The sequence below is a fragment of the Gigantopelta aegis genome, chromosome 10 (genome assembly GCF_016097555.1).
Source record: "Gigantopelta aegis isolate Gae_Host chromosome 10, Gae_host_genome, whole genome shotgun sequence".
Classification (NCBI taxonomy): Eukaryota; Metazoa; Mollusca; class Gastropoda; order Neomphalida; family Peltospiridae; genus Gigantopelta; species Gigantopelta aegis.
Genome location: NC_054708.1, coordinates 60010036 through 60022875, shown reverse-complemented (window position 1 = coordinate 60022875; position 12840 = coordinate 60010036). Strand labels below are relative to the sequence as shown.

The 12840-nt window shown below is 35.6% G+C and overlaps 1 protein-coding gene across 3 annotated transcripts in view; it reads left to right on the top strand.

Annotated features, from left to right (window-relative positions):
- The window catches only part of LOC121382822 (LIM domain-binding protein 2-like), a 53049-nt gene extending 41264 nt beyond the window's left edge, over positions 1 to 11785 (top strand). For 2 of the 3 annotated variants that reach the window (XM_041512446.1, XM_041512444.1), the window contains exons 4-10: positions 1535 to 1637; positions 2570 to 2742; positions 3482 to 3604; positions 4876 to 4956; positions 5376 to 5505; positions 8554 to 8696; positions 9501 to 11785. In XM_041512446.1, the coding sequence (XP_041368380.1) occupies positions 1535 to 1637; positions 2570 to 2742; positions 3482 to 3604; positions 4876 to 4956; positions 5376 to 5505; positions 8554 to 8696; positions 9501 to 9725 (978 nt within the window). In that variant the 3' untranslated portion in view covers positions 9726 to 11785. The remainder of the gene's footprint in view (positions 1 to 1534; positions 1638 to 2569; positions 2743 to 3481; positions 3605 to 4875; positions 4957 to 5375; positions 5506 to 8553; positions 8697 to 9500) is intronic. The other variant, XM_041512447.1, reaches the window with a different exon arrangement.
- The last annotated feature ends 1055 nt before the right edge of the window (positions 11786 to 12840 follow it).

The window sequence follows — 12840 nt, the reverse complement described above, 5'->3', positions numbered from 1 at the left end:
CTGCATCACCAGTTAATTTACACTGGATACAGCCCATTGTGGATTGCTTAGAAACAAATGTTTGCTTGACATTATTGATAATTTCTGTTTATTAGCCAACTCTAGCTCACAAATAGAAGAGAACCTCTTATTGTGAAAAGAAGGTAGAATATTAGTGCCATTGGGAAAGGGTCACAACGTAAAAATGGTTTTAATTTTATACTATTACTAACCAAAATTAGCCACAGCAAAAGTGTTGAAGTAAACCTAAATCGCATTGTCTTGCCTAGATATAGGCATTATTTTTCTGACAGCACCGCTAACTTTTGCCTCAAAGTTTGCATTTAGATCAGTTTCTCATTCATTTACTGTAAGTACTAGGTCAGTGAAACTTGGTTTATATTATCATGTGCAATGAAAAAGTTTGTTATCATGCATATGGTTCAACATAAATGAGTTAATAAAAATCATACAGACTACATGTGTAATAACAAGTGTAATGATGTAATTTTGGGAAGTGATGTCATAACATGATGTTGCTTCCACAGTCCTAGCCCAGACTTAGCATGTTAAATTATTAATACAATGGCAATTCGTTGTCTCCTAGTAATGGATGAAACATTTTGAAATGACCCTTGTTATTAATTTAAAATAACAATAATAATATGGATAATAAAGAAATTATTTACATCCGCGTGTGTGTCGTACTGATTTTACGAAACTTGTGTCAGGATTTATGCATTACTGTTGCTATCTCTCAGCAATACACGTTACATAAAATCAGTATGACACATAAGCTTGTATAATAATCTCTATGTAGGCGAGGCAGTGTTTAATACCACAGAATTCTTGTAGTTAATATGTCGGCCAATTTTTCAGTATTCATCCATTGACATATACTAGTATGAGCTGAAATCATGTAAAGTGTTTTTGATAGAGATGTCAGTGAATTATTAAGCTCTTTTCATGTAAGTTAGTTGGACATTTTAGGCATTTTGTACGACCTGCTGGTAATCACAGGATCAAGATATTATTTTCTGTATTAACGTCAGGTGCTGCACTTTGGGTGCTAAAAAGTCGCATGTGGCCTCGGGCTGCAGACTGACTACTGCTGACATAGTGTAAAATGTTAGTCTGTTCTTGTTTGGGTCTCTCTTGTTTTATGTCTCATTTTCAAAAGCAATTTATGCCGGATATACCGGTATCTATCTATCTGTCTATCCATGGGTTAGAATGTATTGAAAGGAATTACTTGTTTTCTGTTTTTAAATTCATGGTTTTGGAACAAAACAAAAAACAACAACAACAAAATGCTATAAAAAAACCCACCCTAAAACCCAACCCCAACCCCTTCTCCAAATCAGTGTTGTTACTGTATTATCATAGTTACTATAAAAAAGATTTAGTTAAGAATTTATGGTCTGGAAGTATCCCAACCCCAATCCTCCCCATCCCCTCCACTAGCTATGGTCAAGGGTAGTGTTGCCATTGATGTGAGAAGAGTATTATCATTATTTTGATCGTTAAATGTTCAGTATATTATGATTCATTTCAGGAAAGTGATAATCTTTGGTGGGATGCCTTTGCAACTGAATTTTTTGAAGATGATGCTCAGTTGACCTTGACCTTTTGTCTTGAAGATGGCCCCAAGCGATACAGTGAGTATTAAGCGGAAATAATTCCATAAATGTAGTTTTATTAGTCCCTTAAGCTACCAGTCCAACCGGAGGGGACTAGATTTCCCCTCCATCCTTCTGTCTATCTGTACATCCGTCCATCTGTCCCACATACAATTTTTTTTTTGCATTCTGTAAGATACTGAGCTGACATTTTGTGTATGACTTCAATGTACTGTTACAGATCAAGTTTGACATTCATGGTGATTTGTCCATTTTTCACAGAGATATGAAATTTTTTTGGTCCTGGTAGAGGCAGTACTGTTGTTATCCACTTGATTCATAACAAGCAGTACCTACTATCAAAGACCACAAAATTTGTGGCAATTGAAATGAATGATTGAATGAAGTTTTGGAAGAATTTCATTTTCTCTCTTCTTCCATGAGCAGTGTATCTTTTCTTTAATCCCTCATAAAGCCTACATCTTGCCCTAACATATTTAGAAGAAAACACTTTTAGTAAATAATATTTTCATAAGTTAACAATTAGAATGAAAAGTAATATGTAAAAAAACATTTAAGAATCTTGAAATTAGTTTATTAGTCTCTCATATAGATTTACGCATGGATTTTTTTCTTTTTACAATGCTTTGAGCTGAAATCTTGTATATTGTGTACTCTTACAGATCAAGTTTGACTTGCATGATGATTTACCAATTTTTTGACAGAATAATGACACTTGAAGTTGATTTTTTTAGGGGGGGGGGGGGGGGGGAGGGGAGTGGGTGGTGGAGTAATACCTGAAGATATCAAGATGAAATTTTGTATATAGCTTTATCATGTACTGTTACAGATCTATCAAGATCTCTCAAGATTTATGGCCTTGTAATTCTTGTTAATTCTTATTACAGTTATGTGAGAGAAAATTTGTATCATGCTCAACACTTGATATGTTTATTAATTTCCATTTTCAGCAATTGGAAGAACGCTTATCCCTCGGTATTTCCGTAGTATATTTGAGGGCGGTGTCACAGATCTGTATTACGTACTCAAACACCCGAAAGAATCATTCCACAACACCACAATCACACTGGACTGTGATCTAGCAATGATGATCACACAGCATGGGAAACCCATGTTTACTAATGTAAGTACCAATGGAAGTCGGGCACAGATACAGCTAATACACAGTGATAAACAGGTAACTAAATCATGACACAAGCGCATGTGTGGGGGATTCTGTTGTTAGTTTTTACACTTTTTGTTTGACAAGATCAGTGAAACAGTGCTATGGGACAAGAAATGATACATATACAGCATGGAATGTATTGGGAGGGCATAGTAGCAAACTACAAAGACCACACAACATTTTTCTTGACATCGACAACCTCCAATTAGCATGTACAGTCAGTTCAGAGTCATCTGATACGTTATAGAGCAGTTAATTTTGTTTGTAAATATTTCATTGGATAGTATGGCTTTGGTGTTCGGGGTCATCGTCATGGAACAGCCAATCTAACGTTTTTAAATCAATATCATATGTACATTGGAAATTGCTGTGTGATTTTATTACATCTAACTCTGACAAACTGATTTAATATACTGTTTATTTGGTGAGATTCAACAAATGAATAGTGGATGATTAAAATTAAACAAGACATAGATAATATTACACGGTGTGAGGTATATTGGAATATGGTTACTTTACACTTCTTTTTTATAATGCAGTTTCAACATTTTATTCTTTTAATTTTATTGCATTGTAAATTTTGTTACAAAGGACATTGATTTGTGGAGTTCATTATCACGTTTCTTGTAATATATATATATATATATATATATGTTCCTCATGGGTGATAAATATTATTTTATTGTAATAATTGTAGGTAATCACTGAAGGGAGGTTGATTTTGGAGTTCACATTTGATGATCTGATGAGAATACGATCTTGGCATTTTGCCATCCGCCAGCATCGAGAGCTGATTCCACGCAGTGTCATTGCAATGCAGGTTTGAAAGCTTTTCACACATAAAACAACATTCCTCAAAACTAGTGATGTTCTTATTAGCCAGGTTTGTCAAACATTTGTACACATTTCATGACTGAGTCCTGTACAGAGTGATTTCCCTTAGTTTCATATTCCTTGGGGAATAATGAATGAATACATTTACATTTATTCTTTGTTCAAAGTTTGACAACAAAATATTTATTCAATACAAAGACATGCAAGGACATGAAACGCTGTTCAAAATATTGTTTATATAATTATTAATTTCTGTTTTCCCCAGTAGTGGTTGAAGAATTTATTTATCTCTTACTTATTTATTCTTTATTAGTTTTAAAAACAACAACAAACAACTATATTTCCAAAGTGTTTGGCACAGGATAGCAAATAGATTTAAGTCCCCCGAATAAAAAGGCCATTTAATAATTATGCTTAATACAAAAAGTTTGATCTAATTCCCATCACTACCCAAAATATAAGAGAGATGTGTTAATACATGTATTTGTAAGTGGGCTGTTTGTACCATCTAATCCGATACAGTGTTTACAAAAATATGACATATTTTTAAGTACATGTGTGTAATTGGATTGTATCATGTTATATCCCAAGTGAAATAATTTTCAGTTGTCAAGAGCTTTAGCGACTAACAATGAAAATTATTTCAAAAGGGACATAATCATGATACGAAATGGTAGCGAGTTTAATATCCTATTTATTACCCATAATTTATCTAAATTTATGTAACTCAACTCGTTTGGTTGACGTTCATGTCGGGTCGTAGTGCGCCAATCGGTGATGTTATCAAAGTGTTATGTCCCATATGTACCAAGATATTATTAAATATATGGTGATCTTATCAAAGTGTTATGTCCCATATGTACCAAGATATTATTCAATATATGGGTAATAAAGAGAGAATGCTACATGAGTAGCTGTTGGATACCGTTTATCCTATGAGTTGTTTTAAAACATCTAACAAGCAAAAGCAAGATGGATATGTATTTAAACAATGAGTTGTATGATACCTGAGTTACTCAGGGTTTAACTTGGACCAAACAATTATTAGTAATTTGGTGAATTTGGTTAAAAAATCAGCAGCCACATTTAAGATTCAGTTATCTAATCCGACAGTTTTCAAATGAACTTTTTAGCAAATTAATAATGCAGTATATTCTCTAAATTCAACTTAAATTTGCAAATGTCAGTTTGTTGAAAGCTTCAACCCTGGTTACTTACTATACAGAGCTTTACACAACAACTATCTTCTGTTTGCAGCAAGATCCAGCAATGGTGGAACAGCTTTCAAAGAACATCACAAGGCAGGGACTGACAAACTACACGCTCAACTTTCTACGGGTATGTAACCTGAATCATTGGCATATTGGAAGGGTGCACCCACATTATCTGAGAGTCATGTTATCAGGCGACAAGCAAATGTAAAGTGGGAGGGGGGGGGAGAGGTGTGATTGGGGGGACAGCCCATGGCCCCATTTAGGCAGCGCCAGTGATCTGAATGATTGAAAAGGCTAATTACATAGTCTTTCCCAAGACAAGAGGACTTTTTGCTTTCCTTCAGTTTTATTTGTTTGGTAGGGGTTTTTTTGGTGGGGTTTTTGTTGGCCTTGACAAGAATTATTAATGTGTTAATCTCTTTAAAAATAAATATGCATAGAAAAGCTGTGCTATTTAAATGATACTAATAAAAAAAAAGGTTTTCATTGAAATATTTGATGAATACAGAGAAAGTGGAATATTTTTCGTGTGCTTTATTTCAGCTGTGTGTCATCTTGGAGCCGATGCAAGAGCTGATGTCGCGCCACAAGGCATACGGTCTGAACCCGCGTGACTGTCTCAAGACGACGCTCTTCCAGAAGTGGCAGAGAATGGTGGCGCCGCCAGGTAAAGGCAAGCATTGTTTACGTACTTCTGTTGTTACCTAGCAACACCAGTCACTAAACACGGCATACACAATGGACTCCAGTGAGTACTCTTGCTGTTACTTAGCAACGCAGACTTTTACAAAAGCCTTGTAATTACTTTGAATCTGAACGACAAAACATCCCTATTAGTACCCGACAAATGGTATATATATATCAAAAGTTGTGGTGTATGTGTTCCTGTGATACCAGTAGCCTATGTGGTTGCAGCGAGTTTCCTCCCACTTTCAAGACTAGATGTTGAAGTAAAAAATCATATGTTAAAGGAAACATGACACGAGACCATATTATAGCTCATTTTAAAAGAAAAATGATATAAAAATAATATACAAATAACTTTATAACAATAAAATACGTGTAGTTAACTTAAAATGAAGAAATTACGCTAACCAGTATCAAAGTACGATTTATGCATATTTCTTCGTGAGCGTTCGGAAAAAAAGGGAAGTGACGTCAGAGTCGCTGTACTCTTCCATTGTTGTTAACTGTTTATATATGGAGTAAGGGGCTTACGATCTTTTCAGTCCAACAGTGCCGTACTGCGCGGCCTTCGGGTGTAAAAATAAACAGTTTAAACGATCGGGATTGTCTTTTTATGGTTTTCCAAAGGATTGTATCCGAAGAAAGACGCGTGTATTTTATCGCAAAAGAAAAGATTGGACACCAACACCGCATAGTACTTTGGTGTCCGCCTAATTACAGCCCGGAGCCCGAACGTTACCCGGAGACAAAAACAGTACTCGGTTGCGAATGCTGAGGTGTACATTGTACATATTTGGCACAAAGATACACCTCAGCATGATGTATTTATATATGTTAAAACAAAAATGTAGAATTTTTTATTTATTAATTTTTTTGAAAAAAAAAAGATTTTTCATGTTAGGGCTGTAGGCCAGATAAAAAAATCTGTATTCACCGTCCGAAGAAGGAAACGTCAATAAGTAATTAAATATGGCATATACAAACATGGGATTTGGCATGAGGATACATCTCAGTACGATGTATTTAAATATGTTTTTAAAAAACGTGTAGAAAACAATAATAATTTTAAATAATGTTTTTAATCTTCGGGCGGAATACGTTACAAAAACGTTCCTCATCGCCCGAAGCCCCAAAGCAACACGAAGTTCAATACAAAAAACCCCACTACTGTCGGTGTCGAAATAACTATTATGTTTCATCCACGGGCTGACTTGAGAATCGGAGTGTTGTTTTAGTTAATTGGTCCTTTCTTTCCGTGGCCTGCACATGTGATTCCTGATTGGCAGGTGTATATTGCAGGGTATCGACCAGGTAAGGATTACCACGGTCTAGACATGCGTACAAAATACGTGACAGGTAGTTTTTTTTTAAGATTACAGGGTATTGTGGCGTAACCTGTCGCGACTATAGTACAATGTTAATGGACATTATCAGCCGCCCTGCTTCATTACTGTAAATAATGCTGTAAAACCCTTGATTGAGTAGACTTTCCCATCTAAAATTACAAAACTGACCAATTACGTAGTACCAAAGAAAAGAAAATTATCACTTGGGTATCGTGAGTGGTCGTTTTTACTCTAACGCACCCTACCAATAGGCCTAATAATATGCTACTTTTTTTTATGAGAGAAAAATACTATAACCCCATTTCGTTCTATTGATGCAAATAGAAATATATTTAGTTTAAAAGTTGATTATACTCTCAAGTCATTTATGTTGTTTTACAAGCCAGGTTAATGAAAGTGAAGCGCCTTGTCGTAAATTAGAGCGTTTGTTTACACTGTGCATACAGATTTCATTATGTACAGCCCGAACATAAAAAATGCGATATTTTCTAAAAAAAAAACAACCCAAAAATGTTTGTCCTACATTTATATTTTTTACATATTTAAATACATCATATCGAGGTGTATCTTTATGCTAAATATGAACAGTATACACCTCGGCATTAGCATCCGAGTTTTGGTTTTGTCTCCGGGTTACTTTCGGGCTCCGGGCTGTAAATTGGTCGACCGGTCTGGTCTGGCACCATCAGTTTCTCCACCCTCCGACTCGCTATCCGTTTTTTCTTCAGTATCACTGTTGTAAGTAAATGTGTGTCTTTCTTCATTTACTAACAGCTCATATTGATACGGCAAAACGTTTTGCGAACGAACACTCATTGTTTTGGTAAGCTGTGCAAGTCTTAGATTCTTTATGAGTGGTACGGACTAATGCTTTTAAGTGTAAGGCTTCAGATCAAGCGACGCGTCTCTGACGTCAGGGACCTCGTGATTGCCCTGCTCATTAAAGATCGGCAATTTCCGCTAAGAGCTCGTATCTGGGGTTCTTTTATGGAGATATTTTAAGTAATTAATTTTTTATAAAAAATTTTTTTAGGTGATTCAATTTATAATTAATTGTACATGGTTGGTGCCAAATATGGTTTACGTGACATGTTTCCTTTAAGACACCATATAACTATACTTCAAAATATACTGAGGTGCCACTACCCAGATATTCTCTTCTTTTCTTTTCCCCCTGTCTTGTATTCATGTTGTATGTGCTTCAACACACTGATGTAAATATCGATCAATTTTTTCCTGTTTCCAATATTTTACATTGCATAAAAATCTAGGTAGATAGTTTTTTCTGGCTCGTACAGATAAACCTAATTCCATTTAAAACACTGTGAAAAGTTCTCCGTTTCCTTGCTTTTTCACCTCTGTTGTAATCATGTGTCATTGGGCTGTTTTTTAAATGCATGTAATATCTGTTATGAGAAGTATTGACTTGTTTCTTTTGTCATATATACATGTAATATCAGACCTTGCCTACCGTTTAGATATTACTCTTGCTCCCCAACACTCCTCTGAGCCTAATTCAGTGAGAGTAATTTTTAGCTCTCCTAATAATGTAAATTTATACAGTGTTGAATGATTCCCATTAATCTAAGTTATGGGAGCTATTAATCAGTCCCCTTAATTTTGTTGATGGTGAGGTCTGAGGTAGGATTGCTATTTCTCATATTTGATGTGTGTGATCTGACTTACAGAAACAACAAGACCTCCAAATAAGAGACGGAAACGAAAGGCGTCGGCTGGGAGTAACGCTTTGAACAGTCAGGAGGGTCGAGGTGGTAAAAAGAACCGCTCACCAGGACCACAGGCCTTTAACATTGGGTCGTCTGTACCTGGGGTAGGTGGTGAGGTCATTTTCATCCCATCATTAGTAGTGATTTTAACATTGGGCCGTCTGTACCTGGGGTAGGTGGTGAGGTCATTTTCATCCCATCGATAGTGATCTTGTAATCAAATTGTTCCAGCATTGCTTGTTTGAACATTTAACCAGTTAATTGAATAAAAAGTTCTAAGATAAAATTTAACCAAGGACAGTACAGAGTTAATTCCCTTACAGTTCCATTTTTCCATGGTGCACTGATGAAATGTTTTTATTTAGTTGGTAATCAAAGACTAGCAACAAGATGTTTATTAATACACTAATTACTTATGAATTTGGTCTTGTTTGCCTCATGTTAATTTTGTCCAATGTCCAAAAAATAATGATAGCATTTTAGTTAAATGATCATCAGATGGTACGGTAGTATATTCTGGAAAACTAATGTCATTCACTGTTGAATAGATTAATCATTATTAACAAGCAAAATAATTATATCCCATGTTTTAGCCTATTGGTGGTATTTTGAAGTTAGCATGGGTGTTGACCATTTTGTTCATTAATATTTCTGCACCTTTTTAATTTTTGTAAATTTAATAATGAAATACATCCCCCAAATCAAACTTAAAGTGCATTTGCCACTTTGATTTAAACAATATTTATTTCTGTTTATATTAACAAATAGGATTTGTCAACAGGCATAATCTATATAAAGACCATTTGCCACTTTGACAAATGACAGTTTAAACATTGTTTCTAAATCTGCATCATCATCTTCAGTCTGTGTGTTTACTAGCGTGTTAAAATAATCATGTATCTCTGCAGGATGTGATGGTAGTGGGTGAGCCGACCCTGATGGGCGGAGAATTTGGGGACGAAGACGAGCGACTGATCACGCGGCTGGAAAACCAGCAGTACGAACCGAACGGTGCAGAGGAGGAACACCAGAACTCTCCCGCCCTGCAGCAGAGTCCGTGGGCGGGGCAGGACAAAAAGACCCCCCAGCCCACCACGACCCCTGTGTCCGAGCCAGAAATCAAACAGGAATGAAGCGTGTGAACAATGAATTGTGTACACCACGTATACCAGCGTTCACTTGTCAAATAACATCATGTTACAACATTCTCTTCTCGAACTGTATTGTATCGTGTGGAAATGAAAACCGTGAAACAGGATTTGGTTTATCAAGTCTACAGACACGTATAAAGACATCGTAATGTAATGTGTGGACTGGTGCTCGGAATGCAAGCAGTACATTGAAGAGATAGTGGCCAAGATGTCTGGGGAGATGTCACGTTAGTTGTAACAGTTACTGGTTAACATGTACCATGTTAATCAGAGCAGAATGAATGTTATGATAGGGCAGCTTCAGATCTGACTTAACTCACCCTGATTTGGGGGGTGGTCATTTTTATCGTACCCCGTTTGGGGGTTTGAGGTAAAAAAAAATTATCTCATTCTGATTGGGTCTGTGTGGTCATTTTACCTCACCCTGTTTAGGTGTCTGGTAGTTTTGCCATGGGGCGAGATTAATTTGACTATGTTAGGGATTGAAGTGATGTTACCCCGTCTTGTCTGAAGGTGCGGTCATTTTATACTGGCTTTAGTCAAACTTGATTGTGGATTCATGTTGTAATTGTGTTGTTACATTTGGGTGGATGGTTTTTGATATTTAAATATGTTGATATTTTGTCTTTTTGTATGTCTGTATTCCACCTTTTTTTTAAAGTTGGATTTTGTAAAAATCAACTGTGGTTTCTGTCATTAAGAAATTAGGTGGTTTTGTTTGTTCTAGAAAATAAAACAATCTGCAGTTGTTTTTGTACCCACTAAACAAACGATGCACATTAATATTGTATTCATCAATTTTTTATCTGACAGAAACCTATTTAGTAATAAAATGAAATATTTTATAGAATGTAACAATACTGGTTATAAATGCAAAAGTAAAAAAAGAATTGGCTGCTTTTGAAACAACTATTATTAGATTTGCAGCTTTGTGGAGTCTTCGACAGAAAATCAACAGCAATGAAGATTTGATATGAAACATTAATTATAAAATTAAAATGCCAAAATAGTTATAAATCATTTTGCTGTCATAAAATGATGAAATGTAAACAGATTTTGATAGAATTTCAGAATATGCTATAAGATTATTATTTTACTAAAATCTGTCATCAAATTGTCTTGTCAATTCCCCTCCCCCCCCCCCCCAATTTATTTATTTATTTATTATGTTGCCATTTATCTGTTGAAATGTTTGTATATTTTGTAGATGAATAGTGTAAACGAAGATGCATACTGGGTTATCCCATATGTGTAAAATAGTGTAAACGAAGATGCATACTGGGTTATCCCATATGTGTAAAATAGTGTAAACGAAGATGCATACTGGGTTATCCCATATGTGTAATAATTAAAACTTCAGTAATGTTTTATTTCATCAGTTGCCTTACTTTAATCAAGCCCCAACAGTTTCTCTTCTTCTTTTTTAGTCCAGTTAACAATCAAAACCAGTCGCCTTGGGTAGCCACCATTAAAATATGTAAATACCTTCCAAAACCAGTCTGTACATCAAAATTCATTTGGGAAAATCATATCTAGTTCTTAGATATGTTCTATAGCTTTGTTCTTCTATACCACAAAGCATAGAGGGAAAATCTTGTCCACATTGTAAAGGCAGTGTTATCAAACTGTGTAAGCAAGACATTCTGTATAGAGGGCATCACAATAATCGGGTGGCTTATTTTTACACACTGTTAATCAAGAAAGCCATGCATACCTTCTAAATACTGTTGTAGCAGTATTTTCCATTAAAACAATTTGTTAATCACTGCCAATCAAAATGCACTTTTTTTTTTTTTTACACATCTTCACATTTATTCAAATCGTATTTAAACTTTTTGTCGAAATCGTGGATTTTGACAAATAACAGTACATTAGGCATGGAAGAGAGTAATGTCTATTCTTCAGTAACATGTTCTACATTTGATTTTGCCTTTGTGCACAATTTAACTTTAAATGTTGGACCACAAATGGTGGAACAGTAGTGTAACAAAATAGTAATGGGCATCTCTGAAAACCAGTATGAAATAAATATTATTGTACAAGAACTTGTTTGTTGTGATATTACACATCGCAGTACATAAGCAGACCCATGTTACAAAGTGATGTAGTCAGTCACTGTGGAATTGCCCTGTAATAAATATCTAGTGACAATTCAACCAGTAGTACATTTATTCTGTGACAATTCAACCAGCAGTAAGTGTATCATGATAATACACCCAGTAGTAAGTGTATCCTGTGACAATTCAACCAGCAGTAAGTGTATCCTGTGACAATTCAACCAGCAGTAAGTGTATCCTGTGACAATTCAACCAGCAGTAAGTGTTTCCTGTGACAATTCAACCAGCAGTAAGTGTATCATGATAATACACTCAGCAGTAAGTGCATTCTGTGACAATTCAACCAGCAGTAAGTGTATCGTGATAATACACCCAGCAGTAAGTGTATCATGATAATACACCCAGCAGTAAGTGTATCCTGTGACAATTCAACCAGCAGTAAGTGTATCCTGTGACAATTCAACCAGCAGTAAGTGTATCCTGTGACAATTCAACCAGCAGTAAGTGTTTCCTGTGACAATTCAACCAGCAGTAAGTGTATCATGATAATACACTCTGCAGTAAGTGCATTCTGTGACAATTCAACCAGCAGTAAGTGTATCGTGATAATACACCCAGCAGTAAGTGTATCCTGTGACAATTCAACCAGCAGTAAGTGTATCGTGATAATACACCCAGCAGTAAGTGTATCCTGTGACAATTCAACCAGCAGTAAGTGTTTCCTGTGACAATTCAACCAGCAGTAAGTGTATCATGATAATACACTCAGCAGTAAGTGCATTCTGTGACAATTCAACCAGCAGTAAGTGTATCCTGTGACAATTCAACCAGCAGTAAGTGTATCGTGATAATACACCCAGCAGTAAGTGTATCCTGTGACAATTCAACCAGCAGTAAGTGTATCGTGATAATACACCCAGCAGTAAGTGTATCCTGTGACAATTCAACCAGCAGTAAGTGTATCGTGATAATACACCCAGCAGTAAGTGTATCATGTCACTATTCAACCAGCAGTAAAAAGTAAAGTTTGTTTTATTTAA